The sequence below is a fragment of the Pyrus communis genome, chromosome 4, assembly GCF_041283825.1.
Source record: "Pyrus communis isolate YQ-2024b chromosome 4, ASM4128382v1, whole genome shotgun sequence".
In the NCBI taxonomy this organism is placed as follows: Eukaryota; Viridiplantae; Streptophyta; class Magnoliopsida; order Rosales; family Rosaceae; genus Pyrus; species Pyrus communis.
In genome coordinates, this window is record NC_142568.1 from 21095318 (window position 1) to 21122548 (window position 27231).

The 27231-nt window shown below is 38.9% G+C and overlaps 6 protein-coding genes and 2 pseudogenes across 10 annotated transcripts; 4 read left to right on the forward strand and 4 right to left on the reverse strand.

Moving 5' to 3' along the window:
* Positions 1–15: 15 nt before the first annotated feature.
* LOC137722530 (AP-3 complex subunit mu) lies at positions 16–2887 on the forward strand. Of its 2 annotated transcripts, none has more exons than XM_068461555.2 (8): positions 16–175; positions 294–393; positions 766–876; positions 966–1055; positions 1198–1445; positions 1692–1901; positions 2011–2218; positions 2447–2887. In XM_068461555.2, exons 1-8 carry the CDS (start codon positions 141–143, stop codon positions 2690–2692), a joined length of 1248 nt encoding a protein of 415 aa, XP_068317656.2. In that variant the 5' UTR covers positions 16–140; the 3' UTR covers positions 2693–2887. The 2 variants fall into 2 exon arrangements, with proteins under 2 accessions (XP_068317656.2, XP_088549090.1); XM_088692964.1 differs by having other exon boundaries at positions 19–175; positions 294–379.
* LOC137722532 (psbP domain-containing protein 1, chloroplastic) lies at positions 2830–4888 on the reverse strand. Its single transcript, XM_088692965.1, is given in 6 exon segments — positions 2830–3054; positions 3056–3156; positions 3244–3681; positions 3776–3865; positions 3937–4020; positions 4671–4888. Coding segments are annotated over 6 exon segments (912 nt in total). The 5' UTR covers positions 4779–4888; the 3' UTR covers positions 2830–2963.
* Positions 4889–6287: 1399 nt separating this feature from the next.
* Positions 6288–10526, forward strand: LOC137722383 (alkaline/neutral invertase A, mitochondrial). Its single transcript, XM_068461371.2, has 6 exons — positions 6288–7796; positions 8148–8307; positions 8524–8735; positions 9067–9560; positions 9663–9711; positions 9899–10526. The coding sequence occupies exons 1-6, from the start codon at positions 7008–7010 to the stop codon at positions 10223–10225; spliced, it is 2031 nt and encodes a 676-aa protein (XP_068317472.1). The 5' UTR covers positions 6288–7007; the 3' UTR covers positions 10226–10526.
* A 356-nt stretch (positions 10527–10882) lies between these two features.
* On the reverse strand, positions 10883–14904 carry LOC137721827 (protein RTF1 homolog pseudogene; annotated as a pseudogene). The gene is made up of 2 exons (XR_015961817.1): positions 14665–14904; positions 10883–12997 (listed from the first exon to the last, which is right to left on the reverse strand). The product of XR_015961817.1 is annotated as a protein RTF1 homolog pseudogene (transcript).
* A 723-nt stretch (positions 14905–15627) lies between these two features.
* PGN (Tetratricopeptide repeat (TPR)-like superfamily protein) lies at positions 15628–18151 on the forward strand. 2 transcript variants are annotated; one of them, XM_088692963.1, is made up of 3 exons: positions 15628–16453; positions 16562–17741; positions 17947–18151. In XM_088692963.1, the coding sequence occupies exons 1-3, from the start codon at positions 15836–15838 to the stop codon at positions 17955–17957; spliced, it is 1809 nt and encodes a 602-aa protein (XP_088549089.1). In that variant the 5' UTR covers positions 15628–15835; the 3' UTR covers positions 17958–18151. The 2 variants fall into 2 exon arrangements, with proteins under 2 accessions (XP_088549089.1, XP_068318751.2); XM_068462650.2 differs by lacking the exon at positions 17947–18151 and having other exon boundaries at positions 15697–16453; positions 16562–17912.
* A 403-nt stretch (positions 18152–18554) lies between these two features.
* On the reverse strand, positions 18555–21434 carry LOC137723450 (pentatricopeptide repeat-containing protein At3g62890 pseudogene; annotated as a pseudogene). The gene has a single exon (XR_015961816.1). The product of XR_015961816.1 is annotated as a pentatricopeptide repeat-containing protein At3g62890 pseudogene (transcript).
* A 552-nt stretch (positions 21435–21986) lies between these two features.
* Positions 21987–24645, forward strand: LOC137721738 (protein AGENET DOMAIN (AGD)-CONTAINING P1-like). Its single transcript, XM_068460760.2, has 3 exons — positions 21987–22176; positions 22942–23367; positions 24225–24645. Exons 1-3 carry the CDS (start codon positions 22081–22083, stop codon positions 24237–24239), a joined length of 537 nt encoding a protein of 178 aa, XP_068316861.2. The 5' UTR covers positions 21987–22080; the 3' UTR covers positions 24240–24645.
* A 1409-nt stretch (positions 24646–26054) lies between these two features.
* On the reverse strand, positions 26055–26813 carry LOC137722629 (uncharacterized). Its single transcript, XM_068461676.2, has one exon. It carries the CDS (start codon positions 26725–26727, stop codon positions 26230–26232), a length of 498 nt encoding a protein of 165 aa, XP_068317777.1. The 5' UTR covers positions 26728–26813; the 3' UTR covers positions 26055–26229.
* Positions 26814–27231: the final 418 nt, after the last annotated feature.

Sequence of the window (27231 nt, forward strand, 5' to 3'; positions counted from 1 at the left end):
TCTCCAAAATCTGAATCTGAGAAGGAGAAGGATACGAAGAAGAAAGCTTCTGCTGTCGCAGAGTTGAAGAGCTAAAGCTTCTAAATTTCGATTTTATTTTTTTGGAATTTATTCTAATTATTTTTCAGAGAGAGAGAGAGATGTTGCAGTGCATATTTCTGCTATCGGATTCTGGGTAAGTCACCAATCTTTGATTTTTTTTTTCCTCCATTTGATCTAAAAATTTTAATTGACGAATTTTAGTAGGTAAAGCAAATTTCGATTTTTTGTTGTTAAATTATGGGACTTTTCAGTGAGGTAATGCTGGAGAAACAACTTACTGGGCAGCGTGTGGACCGTTCGATATGCACATGGTTCTGGGAGCATACGGTTTCTCAAGGTGATTCCCCCAAGGTAGCCATTGAAATTTTTGATTTTTTTGCCAAATTGTACATTTTTAATTTTTTTAGGCAGTCGTGTAGTCACATTGGCTAGAGAGGACCGGATGTGTTCTCTATGCACCCGGAGTTTGAATCTCCCTCCCGTATTTTAGATTAGTTTAAAGTAGAATATCGCCCGAATTAAAAGACTTTGTGTATGTTAGATTCATTCAAAAAATTTCATATCTGGTTTTCTCATACATTTATGAATCTTTCAAATTGGGCTTGTTATCTTGTATGTAGTTGTTCCTTTTTCTCTGTATTTATGTATACAGTCAAGTTGATATGTAGATGGTTGTGCGTTTGTCATTCCATTTCTTACACCCTATTGTGATTTTGTTATTAGGTGCAATCGGTAATTGCTTCGCCAACGCATTATCTTTTCCAAGTTCTTCGCGAGGGGATAACGTTTTTAGCTTGTACCCAAGTTGAAATGCCGCCTTTGATGGGCATCGAGGTGAATATCATGGCGGAATGTGCGTTAGATTGTATGATTTGATTGTGTATGCATTGAACAAGATTGAACTTTAACTGTTTGACTTATAGTTTCTATGCAGGGTGGCTGATGTCCTGACAGATTATCTTGGCAGCTTGAATGAAGACTTGATTAAAGATAACTTTGTCATTGTATATGAGGTAATTGTCTTCTAGAATGTGTGTCTGTTGTGCGGACAAACGTTTGCCTTTGTATCTGTGATTGTTGTGTAAACCACTTATAACGTAGAATTAAAATCTCAACAACAACATGAACAACTAAAATCTTTACTGCTGTTTGCAGCTTCTGGATGAGATGATTGACAATGGCTTCCCTCTCACGACAGAACCGAATATTCTGAGAGAGATGATTGCTCCACCAAATATAGCAAACAAGATGTTGAGTGTAGTCACTGGCAACAGTTCCAACGTGAGCGACATACTTCCAGGTGCAACATCATCTTGCATTCCATGGAGAACAACAAACCTGAAATATGCAAACAATGAAGTTTATGTTGATCTTGTTGAAGAAATGGATGCAATTATAAACAGGTCTATCTTTTATTCTTTTCTACGAGATTAAAAGTTTTGGGTCTCAGAAGTTGATTCTAATATCACTTCTTTATGTTATACAAGTCAATTGGTGTTTACCCTTAACATTTTAACCGCTCGAAATTTTATAAGACGTTATCATTTATGGATGGTGATGATTATTGTACGAAATTTGCAGATTTTGTAGTTTAATTGAATGAATTATATCTCAATTTTTTGTACTAAATATTTCCGCATGCTTCTCAGGGATGGGGTCCTGGTGAAATGTGAGATATATGGTGAAGTTCAAGTAAACTCCCATCTCTCTGGTGTTCCCGATTTGACTCTTTCATTTGCAAACCCTGCCGTTCTTGATGATGTAAGATTTCATCCGTGTGTTCGGTTTCGCCCATGGGAAGCCCATCAAATTCTGTCTTTTGTGCCCCCTGACGGACAGTTTAAGTTAATGAGTTACAGGTCAGTGGGGTTAAAGGGACACTGGAATTCGGAGCTTACTTATGTGCAGTATTTCGGTGTCTATGTCCTTGTTTTATTTTCTAAATAATTCTACACTTCCTTTATGCAGGGTTAGAAAGTTGAAGAGCTCTCCAATCTATGTAAAGCCCCAGCTAACCTCAGATGCTGGGACATGTCGTGTTAGTGTGTTGGTTGGAATACGAAATGATCCTGGAAAGACGATTGATTCAATAACTGTGCAGTTCCAACTTCCTTCCTGTGTTTTATCAGCTGATCTGAACTCGAATTATGGAACTGTGAACATTCTTGCTAACAAGGTAAGAACATAGGATTTTCATATCACTCATACCCTTGGCATGATGACTGGCCTTGAATTTCAATTATCAATTGTGATACGACGTAGATGAAATGGAAGTTCAGGTCTTTTTTTCCTAAACAATTATTCTTCACTGTTGTGGTTGCAATTTCTGCAGTTTTAAAGGATGAGAATGCGTAGTTCTCCTGGTCGGTTTTGGGTTTAATATAACGAACACTTCTTCTTGTAGACTTGTTCATGGACGATTGGGAAGATTCCTAAAGACAAAGCCCCTGCATTGTCTGGGACATTATTGCTTGAAACAGGATTAGAGCGCCTTCACGTTTTTCCGACATTTCAAGTGGGTTTTAGGATCATGGGCGTTGCTCTCTCTGGCTTGAAAATAGATAAACTGGATTTGAAGAATCTGCCAAAACCACCTTATAAGGGTTTTCGAGCTCTCACTCGAGCAGGGGAATTTGAAGTCAGGTCATAATGAACCGATATGAAACCCTATTTGTGAAGATTGCTCGGAATGAGATTAATTGTGTACTGCAATGTGTCGTTTGTATATTTCTTTTTGTAACATTGCATCTCGGTCTTGAGGGTGCCTTCGATTTTAGTTGAAATGAATTTGTAACGAATTTTCTGTTTTACTGAAGGATTGAAAATTACATAGTGTTTTACAGAACTAGACTGCAAATTGGCATTTGAAGCAAAGGAATAAGAACCTTTGGATGACAAAATTTTGTAAGATCTTACGGCACCTAAACAGCAATCTTGTTCACTCTGAACGACTCCATAACCCGGCGAAGATCACTTTCTTCCTCCACAAACACATTTTCCGGTGTCTGTAACTCCTAGAACCGAAAGGTACCGCCTGTCCCATTCCAAACTAACTAATCGATCCTTCGGCATAACAGCCAACTCGATGTTGTTTGCATATGACTTTATGTTCACCTAGAAAATCCATGTCAAAACACACTTTCTAAGTCATAATGCAGATTATGTCTTATCTAATAAGTGCTAAAAATGCATAGAACTGACCTCAATTTGATAATACAGCTTCCCATCATCAGCAACTCTCGAAGAAGTGGAAAGAATTTTGGATTCGCGCCTCACGCCAAGTCTGGTAGACATGAACTCCGTCAGGTACTGCTTAAGCACTGTCTTTCCGGCTAGTTCAGGCGGGCCTAGATCTTCGATGCTCTTGTAGTTGGAAGATGATGGAGACGAAAACTCCACGGAGATATTTTCATCAAGAATGTAAGGGTCTCTAAAGAATATGTCTGCTCCGGCGCCCTTCACTTGGATCCAGTTTTTAGGGTACTTGAACGAATATCCATCAAAAGTATCTACGTATTCTCTTAACCCTACAAGAGACTGCTGAGCAAACGCAGCACTCCCAAAACCGCCTCCGGCGAAGATGTAAGCTGACAAGATTAAGGCCATTGCATTTCTCCTAGGAACTGCAAAATCTTTAGTCTGATTATATATTAGAAATATATGGTAAGAACACAACATTGTGGAAGTCGGTAAATTTCATGTCAATTTCACTAATGTGTGACGCTCAGCATACCTTTGAGGAACTTTCAACACAATCCCTATCTGATTCACGTCGAAAGTGCTCGGAAACCGGCGTCTTCAGTCTGCTAAACAAACTCATCTGCTAAAACAAATTCAAAGTCAAGTGTGTGAGATATGCAAAAGGATCGAATTTTGAAAGAATATAGTAAATACCTGACTACGCTCTTTGGAAAATTCCTTTGCTTTTGATGCTGCAACATGTAATGTTTCTTTTGGCCGTGAAACCGTTCTCCTAAACTGCAGTTGATTAATGATGTATCGATGTTAAAAGCAATACCACATGAATTAGCATCCAAGCTCAGAGAAGGAACCCATCAAAGCTAGTAGACAGTTTTTGTTTTTACGAGACGATATTCTAAACTCCTCTAATTTAGGAAAATGGGGACTCAGGTTTTGGATGCAAGGGGGAAGGCAAAGTATCCGAGCCAACTGGCCTAACTTACGACTGCAAAGCTAGTACAAAGTTCAATGAATTTCTATGATCATATGAACAACTTATCCATTTATTAGACTCCCAAGTGTTGGAGTTCCACGAAATTCACCTTATACATATGGTGTATGAATATCATCATGAATCTTAACATTATGGAAATGACATATTAGTTCGATTTTTTTTTTTTTTTTTTTTTTTTTTTTTTTTGTGACAAAGTGATATTCTAAATTACTCTAACTTACAGGAAGGTGAATTTTAACAATTTAACTCGGGTGCAACAAGGCGGGCACACTCCTCCGGCCAACTAACCTTATCTACGTCTACAATTTTACGCCATGTTGTAGGAAAATCAACAAAAGCTAGAACAGGTAGAATGAAAGTCAGTTAAATTGAGAGATTCACAACATTGTGAACCATGGAAGAAAAAGTAGAACAAAAATTGCAGAAGCAGAACCTGGAGTTGAGGAGTGTGGAGTCTGGTGCCATTGAAGTGAGAGAAAGAAGAGGGGAGAGGAGAGAGAAAAGGCTGTCTCTGCTGCTGCACCACCACCAACCTTGCCATGTTTCCCTATCCACTCCTGCTTTCCTTTTCTTGGTTCTATCCACACAGCCTATCAACCAATCATTCATATCATCTCATCAAGATTTTTGAGTACTGAAAACACGATTTTGTACACCAAGTATAATACTACAATTATTAAAAAAATTGAAGAAAAATACAGCTAATTTTAATATTACATTTGGATAGTAAACCGTATTCTCAACCCACTGAAAAATTTATCGATCTCATCAACTTATTTACTTCTACCATTCATGCACATCCCCAAATCAAGCAACGTAAGAAGAAAAACATGACTTTAAGGCCCAATAACCAAGACAGGCCAACAAAGAATGGACCTTATCTCCAAGCCCATTTGACTCATAATCATGTTTTAAGCAAGGGAAATCATGCATGCCTCTATTTATTTTCATCCATTGATTTTCTTTTGTTTTATTCAATTTGAATGAAATAAATAGCATAAGACCATCTCCAATGGTTGGACTAAAAGCCAAATATTTTAGCCCAGAAACAGCTTTTTTGCTCCAACCGTTCTAGCCTAAAATTTTAGCCCGGAATTATTAAATAATGAACTTAGGATATTTTTTTTCTTAAATTAAATTTTAAAAAAAATAAATATGTAGATTATTGTAAATTAATTATGAACATTTTAATCTAAAAAAATTTAAATTTCGATAAATACTGAAAAATCACTAAATTTTCCACAAAACAATTCTTCAACCAACGATCCTTAAAGCCCAGCCATAGGATCAAAATTATAGCCGTTGGGTTTTTGTCGGTGGCCGACACACGCCTGACGGCGGGGCCCATCCCTGTTGGGAAACCTTTGCAAGCGCACCGCGTGGGGCGCGTTGGAGCGTGGGCGGGCCGAGACTGGCCCAACAACCCTCGAGTCCACTCGCATTGGGGGGGGGGGGAGAATTTGGGGGGGTATTTGGTCCAGCTTTGACATTTGACATTTAGCCCAAAGTTTTAGCATGGGTTAGAGAGTGTTTGAGGAGGGGGAATTTGGAGGAAAATTTAATATTTAATCCACCATTGAAGATGATCTAAGTGTGATGAGTAGAAAAATGACGAGTGAATATCATTTCCGTTTGTTAATCCTTCGTAGAAATACACCATTCAAGTTTTTTTTCTTTGGTCGATTTTCACCTGTTTGAAACTCGAGTTTTAAAAAACTCATGCATTTCTCGAAAAGAAGTAAGCATGATATTAGTGGTGTACAAGATTTGGGGTTGGTCAAAAGCAAAATGACATCGATGAAGATATTGAAAATTAGTGGATAACAATAATGGGACACGTCACCAACACTTATCCCTCTTTATGTCCAACGTTTCCATACACTTTGCAAAATTATTATGGTTCCAGAGCATTACATCCACAGATCAATTCTGAATATAAGAGTCGGATAATTTAGAAAAGCAGTGCGCTATTCACGCAAATTTTTTTTTTTTATTATTATGGTTCCAGAGCATTACATCCACAGATCAATTCTGAATATAAGAGTCGGATAATTTAGAAAAGCAGTGCGCTATTCACGCAATTTTTTTTTTTTACGCAGTTATTTTAATTTTCGATCATTGAATTAAATGAAATGAAAAAAATTATAAAACAAAAATTAGCAAAGCATTTGTAAAATTCACATTTGTATTTTAGACATTTTCTATTTTTTTTTTTATCTTAACCTTAAACTCTAAACCCAAAGAATCGTTTTATTAATCAAATTGGTCTAATTCACATCTGTATTTTAGACATTTTCTATTTTTTTTATCTTAACCTTCCTTTTTTGGTAATTTAATATCTTAAAATTCATGTGACTTTACTATTTTGCAATTAATTATAAAAAATCTTAGAGTGCTTAAGTAATTAAAAGATCCAATTAAGAATAAATCTCCCAATTTTCTTTGCCGGGCGAGCCCTTTTCTCCGCCGTCTTCAAGGCGGCACCCTTCATGTATAAAAAGTCATCTTCCCTATTTACTTTTCTGAGCCAATTACCTTTTCAGACACCATTTTCTTCTTCTCCAATCTCTCTATCTCCTCCGCCGATGAACGCCTTCTCTCTCTCTGTAAGTTTGACGAGAATCCCAACTCCGCAATCTGCACCTCAATCTTCAAAGGATCAGGATAGCTGTATATCTGTATATGCATATTGATATAGTTCCAATTTTGTATTTTCTGTTGTTTGAAGATTTGATTTTGCTGAGCAATTATATTGCTTAAAATCTTTGATATGAATTCCCTGAGTCTTCTTTGTCACGCAACAATGAAACCCACCTGTAGAATCCTCAACAGATGTCGAAACTCGGCGTTTTTCGGGTTCCCACAGCCTGCAACATGGCTGCATGGTTTGACAAAGACTGGAAATTCGTCCAGTTTTTGTGTCAATTTTGAGCAAAACTGCCAATATCACGCCAACCCTTTTCGTATTTCGGGGTTTGGAGGCGTTTTCGATGATGCCCGAAAAGCCTCTCAGGTTCCCAGTTGGAGTCTTGGCCAATCTGGGATAATATCTAGGTCTTATAGTGCTGGCGTAGGCACAGCTAGTAGGGGTGTTTCTGTGATTGCTAGTTTGGCATCCAGGTTTCGGAACCTTTCAACGTCAATTGAGACCCGTGTGAATGATAACAATTTCGAGAAGATATATGTTCAGGGTGGTATAAATGTGAAGCCTTTGGTGGAGAGGATTGATAAGGATGAGAACATTGTGAGAGAGGAAGAATCGAGGATAGAAGTTGGTGATGGAAAGAAATCAGAAAGCTTGAATGAAGCTACGGTTGTGACTTCGGAGAGAGAGTATTCGGATATTGAGAAGGAGGCGTGGAGGCTATTGAGAGATTCAGTTGTGCAATATTGTGGGAACCCTGTGGGGACTGTGGCTGCAAATGATCCCGGTGACAAGCAACTGCTGAATTATGATCAGGTCTTTATCCGTGATTTTGTTCCATCGGCACTTGCTTTCTTGCTTAAGGGAGAAGGGGAGATTGTGAGGAACTTCCTCCTTCATACATTGCAATTGCAGGTAATGGTTTGCACCACTTATCTTGGTTCCTTTCTTTTCGAGCATTAATTGTGCCGGTTTTTTGGTTTTTAATACATGATATCATGAATGGAAAGTTTCAAACCTCACTTATATATAGTTTATCAATTAACTAGTTTTCAAATAATCAAAATTTCCTTGTGAGGTCGTTTAAACTTTGCTGATTTGGAGTTCCCGACTTGACACGATTCCTCTTACTTTCTTCCAAAATGAAGATTCCATTGGTTTTGGCAGACCTTGACTAAGTTTTCATGTCGACCCTGGTTTTGTGTAATGTACCTTGAATTAATGAAGGTTTCTGGAATTTCTGATTGTATGTTTCTAATATTGTAGAGTTGGGAGAAAACTGTGGATTGCTATAGCCCAGGACAGGGATTGATGCCTGCAAGTTTTAAAGTTAGAACTGTACCTCTCGATGGAAATAAGACTGAAGAAGTTTTAGATCCAGATTTTGGTGAATCAGCTATTGGACGTGTTGCACCTGTAGATTCTGGTAAGTACATTATAACTATATTGATTCTACCAATAACAAATGTGATTCTTTATTGGATGGTGCACACGGTCTGCTGTTGTTGCCATCCAGGTGTTATTGGCTGCTGATCCTGTGCATTTCGTAACTCTTCTTAAAAGCAATTTTTTTTCAAATGACCTTCCAAAGTTACGGCATCTAATGGGTAATGGTTTGTTGATTGTGTAACTTCTCTGACAGGATTATGGTGGATTATTCTGTTGAGGGCTTACGGAAAGATAACTGGTGACTATGGATTACAGGAGAGGGTGGATGTTCAAACAGGCTTGAAAATGATTCTGAACTTGTGCTTAACTGATGGGTTTGATATGTTTCCATCTCTTTTAGTCACTGATGGCTCCTGCATGATAGACCGGCGGATGGGTATCCATGGTCATCCCCTTGAGATCCAAGTGAGTTACAAGGCTACTTTGAATATTTCTTAAGGATGCATTCATCACTTTATGTTCTTTCTGTATTCTGCAAAGTAAGAGGCTACTTTGCTTGGTTTTATTACCGTAAGTGTAACCTTCTTGAACATGAATTCTGAAAATTGTTAAAACTAGACTTTTTAAGCATACTGGGCTGTGTCCTGCCCGTGCCCTTTTGTATGATATTACACCAGTTTTATGGTCATTTTTATTCTTATTTTAGCCTTGTATTACGAATTTTAACCCTCTGTAATAAAGTTTGTTTATGGCACCCAGTGTTTGGCTAATATCATTATGCTGAATGATTCTTTAGGCCTTATTTTACTCGGCTCTTCGATGCTCCCGTGAGATGCTTGCTGTAAATGATGGATCCAAGAATTTGGTAAGGGCCATCAACAACAGACTCAGCGCTTTGTCATTCCACATCAGAGAATACTATTGGGTGGATATGAAAAAGATGAATGAGATATATCGATATAAGACAGAAGAGTACTCTACGGAGGCTACCAACAAGTTCAATATCTACCCTGACCAAATTCCTCTATGGTTAATGGACTGGATTCCAGAAGAAGGCGGGTATTTTATTGGCAATCTACAACCAGCCCACATGGACTTTAGGTTTTTCACTCTTGGAAATCTTTGGTCCATTGTTTCATCATTGGGTACTCCGAAGCAAAATGATGCTGTATTGAATTTGATTGAAGCCAAATGGGATGATCTTGTGGGCCATATGCCACTTAAGATATCCTACCCTGCCTTGGAGTTTGAAGAATGGCGTATAATCACTGGCAGCGACCCAAAGAATACGTGAGTTAGCTGCCTGTTTATATTTGCTAGTTGTCTTGTTCTAGCATCTAATTTATTCATGATCAGTTGATCACTGAAATATGTTTGTCTTGACTCCTACAGCCCATGGTCATATCATAATGGCGGATCCTGGCCGACGCTCCTGTGGCAGGTAACCCTTGCTTCAATACCACTATAAATATTTTGTGTAATGCTCAAGAATAATGACTTTTTATGGAATTAGATGTCATGATACTATCATCGGCCTCCTTTGTTATTGGGTCGGAAGCTGTTACAGTTTACGTTGAGTTTTTTGTTCTTGGTTTTCCGTCTAAAATGCTTTTTCTATCCTATTTCAGTTCACATTGGCATGCATCAAGATGGGCAGAATCGAACTAGCTCAGAAAGCAGCTGCTTTGGCTGAGAAGAGGCTTCGTTCTGACCGCTGGCCCGAATACTATGATACAAGAACAGGGAAGTTTATTGGAAAGCAAGCGCGGCTTTACCAAACATGGACCATTGCTGGGTTCCTTACAACTAAAATGCTGTTGGAGAATCCAGAGAAGGCGGCCTTGCTATTCTGGGACGAGGACTACGAACTTCTTGAGATCTGTGTTTGTGCACTTAGCAAGAGTGGCCGGAAAAAATGCTCCAGAGGTGCCGCTAAGTCTCAGATTCTTGTATAACGAGTTCCATTCTTTCAAGGGCAAAAAGTTTGGCCTTTGTACTGTACAGCGACTCATTTAGGATAGCGTACGAAGAAGTTGGATAGCGTAGAGTACTCTGATTCAAAATATAGCATGAAGGTTGTATTTTTTTTCATGCATCTGATACCTATTATTTGTTTGGTCGTCCGATTAATCGGTCTAAGTTGATCGGAATACACATTTACAGTGAGAAATATGCACTTTGTAACAATTACCACATGTCTACTTGTATAACAGTTACATGACTCTATCTTATACATTACTTTTTGGTTATTGTTTATTGATACTTTTACCCGAGTTGTTTTATTTTTTCGCTTTTTTTATACAAGCGATATTAAGGCATGGAGAATTCAGCTTCAGTATAAGATTTGTTTGAGTCGCGTTAAACTTCAAATTTGCTAAAACAAGACGATTGAGATCCGAAGCTCCATAAATGATGTGAGAGTGAAAACCCGCTTTATTTTGTTTTCCACGACATCACTTAGCGCTAGTTACCTATATTTATAGTTTTAAGCCACTGTGGTTCGGTTGTGGTTTGAAACTAGGTGTGTTGATTGTTATGAAATAAGGTTCGAATGAAAGGGCTCTCCTCTCTCCCTCGGTCTCCCTCCTCCCTCACACACACAGAGGCGCAGATTTGTACAACAAACAATACAGTCCACTAATATTTATAGTTTTGTTCGTCAAGACAAGTCTTAACCCCACAAAAGCGACTTCCCCCAATCTAAACAAGCAGAGCTTACGAATCAGAGCCAAGGCGGTGCATCTCCTGCAGTCTCATATAGTCCTTAATGGACAAGGTCGAAGCATGCCTCCTCCCTTCATCCAGCACTCGACGCCCGACTGTTGCTTCGATCCTTTGTTTCCTCTCCATGTATGCAATCCCAGCGCCCTGAGGTCCACCGTACTTCTGCAGTGGAGCCAATGAAAATGGCAGCTCAAAGTTGTGCAGCATATTTGTTTCTGTCCCTTTGTCCACAGGAGCACTTGTATCAACCAACTTCCCTGCACCAGCTGCTGCTTCCAATGCTGCCTCTGTTGCTTGCATACCAAGCTGCCCTGCTACATTTGCCTTTTCCCTGTTGCTGCCCATACCGGTTGTTCCATCTGTTGCCTCAGCAGCTTCATCACCTCGTTCAGCAGCAGCTCCATCACCTCCTCCAGGCCTTGCAACATAATAATTTCTCGATTGAGTCCATCTTCTCGAGAATGGATCATAACCAGCCTCCCCTGCTTTCAGTTTCATATTCACCGGTTTCAACCCTGAAGCATTTTTAAAATTCTCGAACCTGTTCTTCCTGTTCATTTCAGCTAATCGAATAGCTTTGCTATCTTTCCCCTGAGTTTGCCTGGATGCTTCTAATTCCTGGAGCCTTGTCTTGATCCTCTTAGCTTCTTCCTCATCGCCTTTACTTTCTGCAACACCCAACTGCCTCCTCAATCGTTCCTTCTCAACTGCAATGTTAACGGGCCTTGCTGAGGCCTTTTTCTCCTGCAACATTTGCTTCACAGTAGTTGCCGAGTAAACAAATGTATTTGATTTCTGAAGGGCCTCCTTCTTTTCTAATACTTCCTGTTTACTTGGCATTTGGCCAGCGGTATGCTGCACTTCCTTAAACCACTGTTCAAACTCGTTCTCCTGCGGAGGAGAATCTGAGACATTAGCCATCGGCCATTTGGAAGCAGAACTTTCGCTGCCAAAAATACAATTCAAATATTTATGTGTGACTTTATCCTCTAGCTTGTACTCCCGGCCAGGATTTGTGGCATCCACATTCTGAACCATGCAGAGCCTGTAGACAGGACCTTCTGGTGATCTGCCACATCCAACCCTAACAAAGCAGCCCTCGATTAACTCCTCAAAAAATGGTTCCATGACCCATTTTCCAAGTTTTGACCTTGGTATGGTAATATCCTTTATGTCCTGAAATGTCGGTGCCTCTGAATGTTCCTTATCGCTGTCAAAGAATTCATCATCTGCATTTAATGCTTCCTCTTCAGTAGGCAACCTCTCCAGAGTCTCAATTTGACTGGAGTGACTCATATTACGTTTGCTTGGTGATATATCCTGGCTACCTGCACCTCCTTTTGACGCGTCCCTCAACTTATGGTAGTCCTTTGAGTCTTGTTGCTTCAGACGTTTTGCTCGCAATTTATTCAATGCATCATCCATAGCGGCTGACTTGTCAGCAGCCCTGGCTGATGAGCGTGCACCGCGAGAGAATGGAAGAGGATCCTCTTTCCTTGATTGCATGGATTTTGCATCGCCTCTTTTTGATCTCAACTTTTCCATGAAATCCTTGCCGCCTTTCTTCTCTGCTCGACTTGTCAAAATCATCTCTCTTTCAAGTTCACTCATTAATGCAAGCCGTTTCCGGTCAGTATCATTCTTGTATAGATCGGGGCCAATATCAGATTCATCACTACTTTCACCCTCATGATCAGAACCATCATCGCTAGAATCATATTCTTTGTCACTGCCCCTTTCAGTAGGTTCAAACCTCTTCTTCAGAGGTACTTGAGAGGGCTTCTTGCTTCCATGATCATCATCTTCATCCATGGAGTTACTTCCATCATCAGAATAGGAACCTCCATGTTGCTTTCTAGAAGATGGAAGCCGGTCCCGCTTTTTCCCAGCTGAACTAGTTCTTCCTGCGGCCTCAAGGAGGTCACTTTCCAATTCTAAGTCTGACATCCCCACTGTCGGTGTCTCTGCTACAGATGTCTCTCCTCAATTGGTTGTAAAAGCGACTAGTTCAGCCACAAGAAGAAAGATTAGCATATACTTGGGAGATTTTTCACTAATATAACATAAGAACAAGAAAGTAAACTGCCAAATAATAATCATATTCGAGTTACAATTGATGATGGTAATCTATGCCCGTCTAGGAAAACCAACTTATCGCAGTATTAGAGTGGCATGCAGAATCTTTCTCAAAGTCTATGATAGCAATGCAAGTGAAGTTGACATCACACTGAAAGAAGATATTCAGTAAAAATATCGTGCACATAAATATGAATCCTTGATCCTTTCATTTAAGAAATGGTCATAACAATTCCGTTACACAAACAATTTAAAACATCTTAGCAATTCCATAATTTGCACTTAAAGGATAGATCTTACCAGTTTAAGCATTGATCAAAAACTCATACACACACTGTATATACGTGCACAAGCGCGTGCACACGCACCATAAGAAAGAGAGGTAGAAAGCAGGTTAACAATGCAACCGTTATCTCACTACGTGGTTAATCAGAACAAAAATCTTTATGAGACTAACCTAGACTTTCTCAGAAAAGAACAATACGCAGCTTATCGAATACATTCTACATGCTCTTTTCTCTCATAATCTATTGACAAAATCGTCCCACGAATCCCACCTCATTCAACTGATAAGGAAAGTGGCAAACATGACAAACAGATACTAGTTTCTAATTCGAGATTAATTCACTTTCCACATAATTTACTCTCTTAAGAGGATTCCAAATCTGAATGGCCCTTCAATATATACTAAAGTCAAGGTTTTCCGACATGCTAATCAAAATGCCACCTAGGTTGCTAGCAAAAACAGTTTTCTTGGTTCGCCTAATGAATATTACAAAGTCAACATCAGAAGGAGAAAACAAAAACAACATCAGTAATTGCATGGATGTAAGAACAAATGGCAAAAATAAAAATAAAAATCTTTTCTCGGACAAGAAATCGGGGAAATTATAAAGGTAGCCAACTTTGGGACTTGTTGAACACTTTTTGCCAACTTATGCATTCATGCTCTTCTCTCAAAAGTTACTAAACAATCGTCGACGAATTCTACCTCATTCAACTGATAAGGAAATCGACAAACAAGACCTTCCAAATGCTTACATACTAATTCAATTTCAACATAATTTACTGTTTTCAAAAATTCTAAATTGCATGTCCCTTTTATAAAACATTAAAGTCAAGACTTCCCAAAGTATAATCACAATTCCATCTAAATTTCTAGCACTAACAGTTTCCGAAATTCACCAACTAACATTACAGAAAGAAATTTAGCCACCTTCTTTCGGATTTTAGAACTTTAACCACTCGAAGGGGTTTCGTGCACTCGAGGGCACCCGAAGGGAATGCCTATATTTCTAAATCTTCAGCAAACAAAAAAGAAAGGATAAAAGTCCTCAATTTGTTAGCAAAACAGGTTAGCTTTCCAAATTTCTCAAGACATTGATATCACTCAAGGTAGGAAAAAAAACACAGAGAAAATAAACCAGATTTCTCAAGGTCTCATTATGCACAAAACCACAACATAAAAAGAGAAATGCATGCAGGGGTTAAAAATCTACAACCTTTGATTCCAGCACAGTACAAGAACTAAAAACCCACATTAACCCTTGTTTTGGTTTGCTGACAAAATTAAAGGGAAGGAAAAAGATGCTACCTTTATGATCAGAGGGGGCTGAGAGAACAAAATTCCTGAGAAACCAAACAAATCTGTGTTCAGCAGCAGCAAATGGGCAGGACTAAGTAGGGCACATCACGGCATGTTTCATGTTTGGCAGCCGAGAAAGTGCGGGAAAGTGATGCCTTCGTGTAGCTGTTCTGTGCGTGCAGTCTCCTCCAGGCGGCACGTACGAAGTTGCACAACTCTACGAGGGTGGCGAATATATCGTGGAAAAACAGTGTAATCTGCAGCGTAAAATAAAATATTAAAGGGCTGTTTGGTGTGGCCCTACACAATCTACTAAAGTACTAATTACATATTAACTTAGACAAACAAAAAATTAGAATCTTGGGCCCTTAGCCCATCCCATGAAACATTTTTTAATGTGCATGTGCTTTTGAACCCATTATTTGATTGGGCATTTGGCTGAAATAACCATTTTCGAATTTCGGTTGCTGAAATGTTACGTTTTTAGTATGTTGTCGTTATTTCTTCATTATGTCGTTGATATGTGAGCCATATGTCATTAACATTTGATTTTGATCATTTTAACAACTAAATGCAAAATATAATCATTTTAGCTAATTGCCTTATATAATTAGAGGTGTGTTATCCACACATATTTTTTTTATTTCTCACACATCTTTTGTTAATTTTTGTCATTTGATATTTTTCAATTCATCTGATCTGACGGCTGAAAATTAGAAGAGTGTGTGAGAAGTAAAAAGGATGTGTGGATATCATACACCTATAATGAAACTTGAAAAATTTAGGTTAATTTAAAAAAAATCCAAAAAAAACAAAAATAAATAAAATAATTAGTTTCCGATCATGTCATCGATTGCGTACCTCTTACAAAAGTATGAGACTCTTTGTATTTAATTTCACCCAACTAGACTCTGGTCCCACTCTGTCCCAACAACCTTACTTAAGTTTCTTTTATATATATTTTTTATTTTTAACAAATAATATTCAATCTTAAGATTATATATATTAAACGACAGAAAAGCAATTCATAATAATTAGATAAGAAACTCGCAATCCAAATTAGTCAAACCTCAAACACGTCACTCAAATGAAGAAGAATATCACTCAACTTAGTGACAGTGAGTGGAACACCATAAATTTGAGTTGAAAGAAGACTTGGTCATGTTCAAGTGCAACACAAATGAGCACAAAAAGACTACTAGTACTACCCATAACTCTTTTTCATCCCATACCACCCATAACCAGAAACTCACTTCAGTGGGTCCAGGACTTCACCACCCAATCAACCGCACCATTTTCACCAAAAATCCCCAACATTTTAGCCACAAACTTAATCAACTCACACTTTGACAAGGGCTTAATCAAAGAAGCACGTCAGGTGTTCGATGAAATGCCTGAGAGAGACGTGATAGCATGGACTGCTATGATCGCCGGGTACACGTCTTGCAGTCACCACAACCACGCATGGGCGATGTTTTGTGAGATGGTGAGGAATGGGATGGAACCGAATGCTTTCACTTTTTCCAGTGTGCTCAAGGCTTGCAAAGGCATGGGAGCTCTTTCGTGTGGCGCATTGGTTCATGGGTCGGCTGTGAAGCGTGGAATGCAAGGCTCCATCTATGTCGAAAATGCACTCATGGACATGTATGCTACTTGTTGTGCAAGCATGGAGGATGCGTGCGTTGTGTTCGATGATATTTGTGAAAAGAATGATGTGTCGTGGACTACTTTGATCACTGGCTTCACTCACAGAGGTGATGGATATGGCGGGCTTCGAGTTTTCCAACAAATGTTGCTGGTAAGTGGATGTTTCATCCTTGCATTTCATTAAATGAATTGGGTTTTCGAAGAACGTACATAACTGTTTGTAATGTACGTGAAATGTTTGAATGCATTGGCAAAACAGGAGGAAGCAGAGCTGAATCCGTTTAGCTTTTCGATTGCGGTTAGAGCTTGCGCTTCAATTGGCTCACATTCTTTTGGAAAGCAGATACATTCAGCAGTGATTAAACACGGATTCGAGTCCAACCTTCCTGTCATGAATTCAATACTGGACATGTATTGCAGATTTGGTTGTTTATCAGAGGCAAATCAGTGCTTCTATGAAATAAGCGAAAGAGATTTGATTACATGGAACACCTTAATTTCCGGATACGAAAGATTGGATCCTAGAGAGTCCCTGCGTATATTTTCGCATATGAACTCAGAAGGCTTTAGTCCGAATTGCTTCACATACAGCAGCGTTATATCGGCATGTGCTAACCTAGCAGTTTTGAACTGTGGTGAACAAGTTCATGGAGGAATTATTCGGAGAGGCCTTGATAAGAATTTGGCGTTGGCTAATGCACTTATCGACATGTATGCCAAGTGCGGAAGCATATCAAACTCGCACAAAACTTTTAATGAAATGTCTGATAGAAACATAGTCTCCTGGACTTCCATGATGATCGGATATGGGGCTCATGGATATGGAAAAGAGGCTGTTGAAATGTTTGATAAGATGGTCAAATCAGGCATAAGACCCGATCAAATCGTGTTTATGGCAGTTCTGAGTGCTTGCAGTCATGCTGGCCTCGTTGACGAAGGCTTGAGATATTTCGAATCAATGATAAGTGATTACAAAGTTACTCCAGATCAGGACATTTATGGGTGTGTGGTGGATTTGCTAGGTCGTGGGGGAAGAGTTGAGGAGGCTTATGAACTAATTGAGAGTATGCCATTTAAGCCGGATGAGTCTGTTTGGGGAGCACTGCTCGGAGCTTGTAAAGCACACAAGCTTCCACAGTTGCGAAAAGTGGCTGCTCAGAGGTTATTAGAGTTGACACCGAATATGGTTGGCACGTATGTGATGCTGTCAAATATTTATGCAGCTGAAGGTGAATGGGGGGAATTCGCAAATACGAGGAAGATGATGAGAGGTATGGGGAACAAGAAAGAGGTAGGACGGAGTTGGATTGAGGTAAGAAACCGGGTTTATAGTTTTGTTGTGGGAGATAAGGTGGGTTCTCATATAAACTTGGTGTATGAGGTTTTGGAAGTTCTGATTTCGCATATAAAAGCGGCAGAGCACATAAATGATTTAGACTGCTCTATACATGACCTACATGACGGAACTTGAACAGAAGCTGGTTGAAACACGTTTCTGACAAACAGAAGGATATTATTTGAGTGTCCTAAGATTCTAGTCAACGAATATGATACTGGACAGCCTAGTGAGTACCGGGAAGGACGCAAATCTGGTGCACAAGTTATTGTGCCCACAGTAAACGCTGGGTAGCCAAGTGTGGGCAGATAGCTGCTGAAAGCACAAAGTCAGTTCAGGGCATTCTTGCGAAGGAGACTAGCTTTACTTATTTAAAGCCAATAGAAGCAAAAGGAATTGTGAAGAAAAGGAAGAATTCGTTGTTCAATAAAGTTGATAGCCTTGTATAAGTTCAGATGTAAAATATGCAATTTTTGGTACCAGTTAGTACTTCGGCTGCCATCTGAACAAAAAGAATTGAGAGTTCTTCATTGACAGCTCTGGCAAATCTGCAACGTTATAAGATCAGAACGAACATTAGCAGCAATAAATCTGAAAGAATAAACTAACAACTTTCTAACATCTACTGTAAAAAATTGCCTCGTTATCTCACTGCAGTACGAGGTTTTTTTAAAAGCAACGCTCACCAGTTTCTAAAAGTAAAAAAGGGTCGCGATCCCACGAGGGTGAGCTAACTCCAAAAACCTGACGGTAAACGCTGGGTAGCCAAGTGTGGAGCGGATAACTGCTGAAAGCATCTAAGTAGTAAGCCCACCCCAAGATGAGTGCTCTCCTATTCCGACTTCCCCAGAGCCTCCGGTAGCACAGCCAAGACAGCAATGGGTTTTCTGCCCCTGTGGGGGTGGAGCGACAGAAGTTTTGAGAATTCAAGAGAAGGAATGGTGCTCATCATTACATTGATTTGATTGCAATCTCTAGCATGTTGCAGGTAAAATCATCAAGTAAAAGTTTTGCTGATATATACCAAGTCAGCTGCATTTTCTAGTTGTATTGTGGCCGTAAGTAATTAAATTGTGACTTTTGGTACTACTCCGATCATTCTGTTTGTGTTGTGTTTTTTGAACTCCCAGTGTTCATCCTTTTATCCAAAATCATATGCGTGTGTGGAGGCTTGGAGCTAGTATCTGATTGATCCTCTTTGCCCATGAGCCATGGTGTGTTGTCTCTGCACCTTGCTTGAGTGAAAAAGCATAATGATGGTGTCACACCATGTTTTTGCAGTTCTAGGTAGAAATGGAGAAGTTCTTCTAACCAACTTCGGTCTGTCATACATTCTGCTACCAGAAATCATTGCAAGAGCAAGATCCCTGCTTAAAGTGGTGAAAGAGGTGCCTATCCCTCACCACAATATCACGATCAAAAGCTTTTGAGATCAACTTTGCTGCCATGTGACAATCATTACATATTCGCAAATTCTTCATTATTCGTATACGTGATGGTGGACTGATAGCGATAAGCCCAAACGCAATTGCGAGTTTCTCACTATGCCTGGACAGAGCGGTTTCCTTCTCTTCATCATCAATGTCAAAGGAAACCTCATTCGTATCTGGTGCGTAACCTTCCTTCTTCAATCTCTTAGCTATTTCATCCAACATAGCGTCAATCTCTTTTATTCGAGGGTGTTTCTTATCTCCTGCTAGAAATTCATGAACTACGCCGTCTGCTTCAATCATGCTACAACCCGGAGTCTTTACAACCCCATTTTGCATCATTATTCCCCTAATCTCATGAACATCATCCCAGTTACCTTTTGAAGCACATATATTGGACAACAACACGTGGAACCCATCATGGTCAGGCTCTAGCTCAATGAGCTTTCTTCCTATCCTCTCACCCCTATCATGGTCTCCGTGTTTCTTACAGGCCCCTATTAAGGCACCCCAAGTAGCAACATCCGGCATCATAGGCATACTCTCAATGAGTTCCTCTGCCTCCTTGAGCATACCCGCACGTCCCAAAAGATCAACCATGCATCCGTAATGCTTAACATTGCGTTCTATCTTGTGTTCTTGGACCATGGAATCAAAATGTCGACGCCCCTCATCTACTAACCCCATGTGTCGACAAGCTCCAAGAACTCCCATAAAGGTTATCTCATTAGGTGCCACACCACATTTCTTCATCTCTGAAAATGTTTCAAGCGACTTCTCCACCAAGCCATTCATCGCCAACCCAAGAATAAGAGCATTCCAAGAAGAAACTCCCTTTTCTGAAGTCCCCTCAAAAACCTCCAAAGCGTTTTCCACGCACCCACATTTCATGTACATGTTTATAAGGGTTGTGCCCAAAAAGACATTAATCTTGAGACCATTTTTCCTAATATAAGCATGAATCCACTGGCCTAAGTCTAGGGCGGCCAATTGAGTGCAAGCTGATACAACACTCACCAAAGTGGTCTCATCAGGCCTGATCCCAAGAAGCTGCATCTCCTGAAACAATGCCAAAGTTTCTGAGAACCGGTCTTGTTGAGCATAACCTGATATCATTGCACTCCAAGACACGATATCCTTCTCAGGCATGGAATCAAATAAAGTCCTAGCGTCTTCGACTAGACCACATTTCAAGTAGCCCGATATCATTGAGTTCCATGATATCTGATCCAAGTTGTAGGCTGCATTGAACAGTTTTTGCGCAGCCATTATTTCCCCACAACTCGAATACATGTGAATAAACGCATTTTGAAGATTGACATAAGTTTCAATTCCAATTTTCACTACTAATCCATGGATCAATTTCCCTGTCTGGACAGCTAACAAGTTTGCACATGCTGAAAGAACGGTGACAACCACAACCTCATCCACCATAACTCCATTGGCAACCATTTCCAGAAACTTAGCCAAAGCCTCCTCATGCATCTCATTCTGCTCATAACAAGAAATCAACGCGCTCCATGAAACCATATCTTTCTCGGGCATTTCCTCAAACAACCGGCAAGCCTCATTCACGCAACCTGTCCTGCCAAACAACACGATCATAGAATTCGAAGCAATGGTGTTCCTCTCCGGCATCTGATCATATACAAACTTCGCCGTCTCCACATCCCCCGCCCTCACATACCCCGCCAGAATCGAATTCCAAGCCACCGAATTCAACAAAGGAATTTCATCAAACAACTTACGTGCGTCCCCCATGTTATCACAAACAGCATACATATTGATCAACGTGTTCTGAACATAAACATCCGAATCAAAACCCGTCCTGAAAACATGACCATGTATCTGTTTTCCTTCAAAACCCGAAACCCGAATAGCGCAGGCTTGCATTAAAAGCGGGTAAGTGTAATGGTCAGGACCGGCATTCTTCTCCAGCATCAGTTTATAAAGCTTCAAAGCCTTTTGAGGACGGTTTCTCTGTACGTAAGCTCTCATCATGGTGTTCCAAATAAACCCATTTGCGTCGTCGATTCGATCGAAGATTTTCAGGGAGAAATCGACGTGGACGAGGTGTGAGTCGGTGCAGAACTTGAGGATTCTACTTGCGGCATATGTGTCATTGATGAAGCCGGTAAGGATCATCTGAGAGAGGATTGGATTGAATTGCTTGAGATTTCGGCATTTCGGCAAATGGGTTTCCAAGATTGAGAGATTTATGCTTGGCTTCGACATGGGTTTGGGATTCAAAGTCGATTTCGCGGCTAAAGTTAGCGGCTTTAATTTGGATAAATTCATGAGGGGAAGAAAAAGGTTTGAAGAAAGACCCTAGTGTGACAGTTCTTGATAATACTTTCCGTCTCCTTTTCTTCAATCCCGCAAATCTTCATCCATTTAAATATTGACACGTCCAGTTTAGTAATCAAACTTGATTCATTGGTTGCGAAGTAGTAAATGATTTATATGAAATCAACATTATTTCTAATTAATCAAACTTGATTCAATTTTGATTCGGATAAACTAAAACTTATATGAAATCAACGATATTTTATTTTTACTATTAACGATGACACATGTATACTATTATAATAAGTTTTCTACTCGTATCACACACATTAGGGGATGAATAAATTTGATACCACTTTTTATAAACAATTTTTGGCACACGTTTTTATGAGGTTCATTTCGTAATGTATTTCAAATATCATGATTACCAAAAATCACTTAAATATGAAATCAGATGATTGTTGGATTAACGGTTTGAGGTTTTTTTTAGTAAAAGCGTAATCATTCATTTTCTTCACTACAAATAAATGTTTTAATAATTTTAAATTTATTTAGTTAAAATACATTATGAAGTAAATTCAATTAAAAAAAAAAGGTATGTCAAAAATTATTTTAAAAAAATTGGTGTCATTATCTAGGAAGCAGAAAGTGAAAAGGCGACAGAAAAAGCTAAACAGTGAACTTTTTCCGACTCTGAAATTAAGCATCGACCCAAAGAACCCCAGAATGCCTCCGAAACGCAGAAACAAACCCGACCCGCATTTCGACACCCGATCCCCCTGCAAGAAACGGGCAGCTCCTCTGGAAGAAAATGGAGGAGAGGTAATAAAATCCTTTAAGTTCTGATTACTTGGTTTTTTCATTGTTTTTGTCTGTAGAGTTATTTTCTAGGCTATGCTGCATGCTGGTATCATCTGTTTGGTTTGAAAGAAAATAGCCCAAAGAATGTATTTTGTCTTTCATTTTGTTGGAAATTGACTGAGGAGTGAGGACTCAAACTTTTTTCCCTGCTTTCAATATATCTGGATTTTGTAAGCATATATGATTTTTCAGTTTTTTAAACGATCAATTGTAAAAGGTGAAAGGTGGAAACTTCAAGCAGAATGTATGTTTATATAGCTAGAAATAAGTGGGAATTCCTGTTCTTGAGCTTTAGTTTGATCAAATGTAATTTGGGTAAAAGTTTGCAAGGGATTTCTTGAATTGGGAATGTGGGATCACTGATATAAAGACAGTGATTGAAAATCAGTAGAGTAGGACCCGAGTTTGAATCCTCCTTCGTGGATTAGGGTAGTTTAAAATATCGCCTTGTCAAAAAGAAAAAGAATTGAGGTTCGATTATTTGCTCCATTAAACTCGAGCATTCGATTATTGTCTTGATATTTGGATGATTATGATTCAACAGACTATTGAAAATGATAAATTTGCAGTCTTTCGAGTTTTTACCTTGCCAAATTTGGTATGTAAGACTTCATTTGCAAAAAGTGTCAGATTTTTCGGGGCACATTGTTTTCTTTTTACTGTTGGAATTTTTATCACATTTATGTTTGATTCACATTTCACAAGCCCAAATTTTCTGAATTGCAGAAAGTGCCGATTGTAACTCAAGAGAACTTTACCAAGGGAACACCGGTTGAGGTTTGCAGTGATGAAGATGGTTTCCACGGTGCTTGGTTTGCTGCAACCATAGTGGAAGCAGTGGGCGGTGACAAGTTCCTTATCGAGTACCAGAGTCTGAGGACAGAAGATGATTCGGCATTTCTGAGAGAAGAGATTGATACCCTGCACATACGACCTAATCCACCAGAAAATGCTGTTGAGCATTTCAATTTGCTTCAAGAGGTTGATGCTTTGTACAATGATGGCTGGTGGGTGGGTGTGATCTCAAAAGTTCTTAGCGGCTCAAGGTACATAGTCTACTTCAGGAGCACTTATGAAGAAATTGAATTTCAACAATCTGAGTTGAGGCTTCATCAGGACTGGATTGGTGGCAAATGGGTTATGCCTTCGCGGGTATGAACTTATACCTATCTAATTTCAGCCAATGCTTTTATTTCTGAGAGAAACCAACCTACTTTTATCACTGAGGATGCTACTGTGGAGGTATTCGAAGCCAATCAGCACTGCCACCTGTTTTAACCTTCCTACATGACTGTGCGTGATTGGCTTGAGATACCGCCGGAGTAGCATCACCATTGCATGGAAGATCTACTCCTAAGTGATTGGGTTGGGAAACTACCACCGTGGCATCCCAGGTGTAGGTAGTTTATGTGAATCAGTTCGAGAGTTGGAAAATGGTTGAGTTCTACTTCTGTAGCATCTTCCAAAAACACTTGCCAACTTGCTAAATATAAGAAAGTGAACGAAAATTTGAATAAAATGAGAAGGGACTTGTTCAAGTTACCACACTACATTTTTGGCTAAACAAACTGTGGTCCAGGTCTCAAGTGTTAGGTCCAAACCTGAAACCAAAACTTAAAAGCTAACTTCTATAAGGGTGTATGAAAGTTGGTTCAAACTTGCCCTTTCGAGCTAAGTGATGCATCACATCCCTGTTTCCATTACGTATAGCATATGGATCCGCATTTGAGCTAAACTTGGAGCCCTTTGCCTAAATATTGATGTATGGAGAGGTGCTTTTAAATATGACCAGCTGAATTTTTTTGTTCATATATGAATAAAGATTTAAGAGATGCAGCTCCACCTGCCAGCTGAAAACTACTCCATCTTCTTGTGTGCGGTTTCAGCGCCAAATGCTGATGATAGTAATGGCTGACTATGAGCACGGTCAAACATTTCGTTCTTTCAAAGATATATGTATTTGATTTGAGCTTTTGACTAATTGTTGGCTGATTGTGTGTTCTTGACAGGCTTTAAAGTTGTGATTAGTAATGACTAATCACTGATTACGGGTGAAAAATGAATGATTTTGTAAGACTACTTGGAGAATCAGCTACGAGATGATCGTGGGAGTTTACCTTGACTTGTTATATATGGTAGTGGAGGTTAAGTTTCCTGTCTTGGCCATCTAATCTAAAAAACCTTGAACTTGTAGCTGGAGATGTAATTTTTTTTTTTTTTTTTACCGGCTATCGGAATTTGGTAGACTGTAATTTCCATTTACAGGATCATTTGTTCTAGCTTTCTTTCTGCATATGAGAAGGGCTTGCTGTTGCCTCCTTGTCTTTCACTTTGTGGCAAGTGTTGACTGTTCCGTCGGTTAGAACTTAAAAACTTTCCTTTTATTGTGGTTACATACTTACATGCATGTCCGTCTTTGAATTTATTGAACTGCAATGATTTCTGCAATTTAGTACCAAGCATTGAATGGGGTAAGCACCATCCTCAAGTGATGTTGGTGTCCATCACTCTATTTATCATCGTTGGATGAGTTTGAACTTCGAGATTTGTGGAGGAAATAGACATAAATTTCAAAAGTTAAATCCATCCAATGGTACTAAATAAGGTGGTGAGCATTACCACTACTTGGGAGTGATGAGCAAGAATGCACCCACGTTTTTAGATCATATTTGTAGATCAAATGATGTAGCGGTTGATAGTTGGATACATTCGTTAATGATTTAAACAAGGAATTCAACTATAAAATGTTGCATCACGTGATCTACAAAATATAGTTCAACTAGATGGTCTCTTTGTTAGCGGAGGTTAGTCTTTTGAACAGGTAATTAAACCATTCAGTGCAATTAGCTTGTATTTCTTATATGCAAAATGTTGGTTATTTTGTGCCATTCTTTGGTCCAAAATTTAAAATTTCACTTTAATGGTTGTTAACCATTAATTTGAATGTCAACAGGGAATTAATGCTAATCAATAAGCAAATCATCTTTCTTACTTAACAAGGCAAAGGGATGCCACTCATTCAGTTACTGCAATTTATTTCAATTTATTTTTTATCAAGGAAATTGTTATTAGTACTTCAAAAATCTCATTTCGCACTTCAAACTTTCTATAATTAGAAAGAAAAATACACTTGTAAATAATGTAGAATGAGATTTTTGAAATGTTAATAACAATTCTTTTTACCAAACATTGCAATTTAATAATGCTCTGTTCAAATAAGAAAAGTGAAAACAGAGTAAATTTATGTATTTATTTATTTATTGCCTGGAGATGGAGCAATTTAAAGCAAACACTCTTTAGACCAATTATCAAAAATAGACGTAGCATTTGTTGTCTTCTTCCACCGCTAACCAGCTAACGTAACGTCTTAAGGGCAATTCCAACACGACTACACAAGCACGTGATCCGTCGAGTCAGTTGATTAAGGCAATATATTAATCTAGTCAGTTAGTTGATTTAAACTATACATTACTCAATTGACTAAAACAGAATGTTGGTGCTCTCTAACTCAAAACATGATCTTAATAAATTAAAACAATTTAAAATATGAAAATTATAACGAAAAGCTCTTAATACTGTTTATTTTAACAAAAAATCACATTTTTATTCTAAAAAATCAATCCTTATATTATTCATTCACAACACATTTTTATTATTTTCATTAAAACTTAAAGTTTTTAAATCATTTTCATTATTTTTTTTTTAAAATATCGCATAAAGGCCATTAAAACAGTATGTCTTTGCTCTCTAACTCAAAGCATAATCTCAATAAATTGAAACAGTTCAAAATATCGTCTTAGAAAGGCCATAATCTAAGAGAAACTTAATAAACAAAGAAATTGTTCATAAAAAAACAACTTTAAATATTATTAAATATTATTTGATTATAAAGTACCCCTAGTAAAAGGGCTTTCACACCAACAAGAACAACATAAGAACAACAGAAAGGCACGAAGGCCTATAAATCCCAAAGACCCAAAGACCAAAAGACCCAAAGGCCCTTCACCTCATCCCTCAAACCTCCACAACTCCCTTGGCCTCCTCCTTCACCTCCTTCCCCTTCCCATCCTTACCAGAAGCACTTTCCTCAACCTCAAAAGCACTTACAGGAAAAGTCCTAAACAACCCAGCAGGGGTCTTGAAGGTGATCTTCCCAGTTGGAGGGTCATCAACGTAAATGTCACTGAGCTGCACCCACACCAGAAGCTCCTTGGTCTTCACCCCTGTCAGCTTCTTGATCTTGCCCTTCTCAACAATGGCTGTGACCTCAGGGGCATAACTGACCAACTTCCCAATTTTCTCAAACTTGTGGGTGTAGCTCTTCTTCTGCTTGAGCCACACAAAGCCAGTTTCTCTGATAATCCCACACTCCTCAATGTCCTTGAGGGGCAAGAGGCCATTGGGGAGGAAGATTTCTGAGAGAAGCTGCTTTGATTTTTGTTGGCAGATTTCATCTCCATGGTAGAGCTCATCTGCTTTGGACTTGATCTCTGCTGTGATGAGAGAAGACATTTCGGTCTTTTTCTAATTTTGTTGGGGATTGTTCTAGATTTTCTGAAGTGGTGAGTAAGTTGGGCTTGGGATGTTTGAAGTGTGGAAAGTGGTCGGGTTTATGTAGGTGTGGAGATACTACTTTGCCCTTGTTGTTTGTCTAAATCGCCACAATGCCATTGGAGTTTTGTGCTTGTATATCTTAAAGAATTGCAAGATGTGCCTTTGGTTGTTTTTTTTTTCTTTAACAAACAATATTATATATATTAAGGAGAAGATGTGAGTTTAACCTCACAATGAGTTAGCAATAATGTGATTTAAATTCGTTTTTGAAAACATGGATTAAGAATTTGATCATGGAAATCAAATATGTTAAGTGTGAGTATCATTTTGATTTTTGACAAATCGTGCATTTACTAAAACATAAGAATCACAAAATACGTGGACTGACATTAAATTCAATTATCGCATACATGAACAATCAAAATATCAAGTCACCAAGGTGTTTATCTTATGCATAAACAA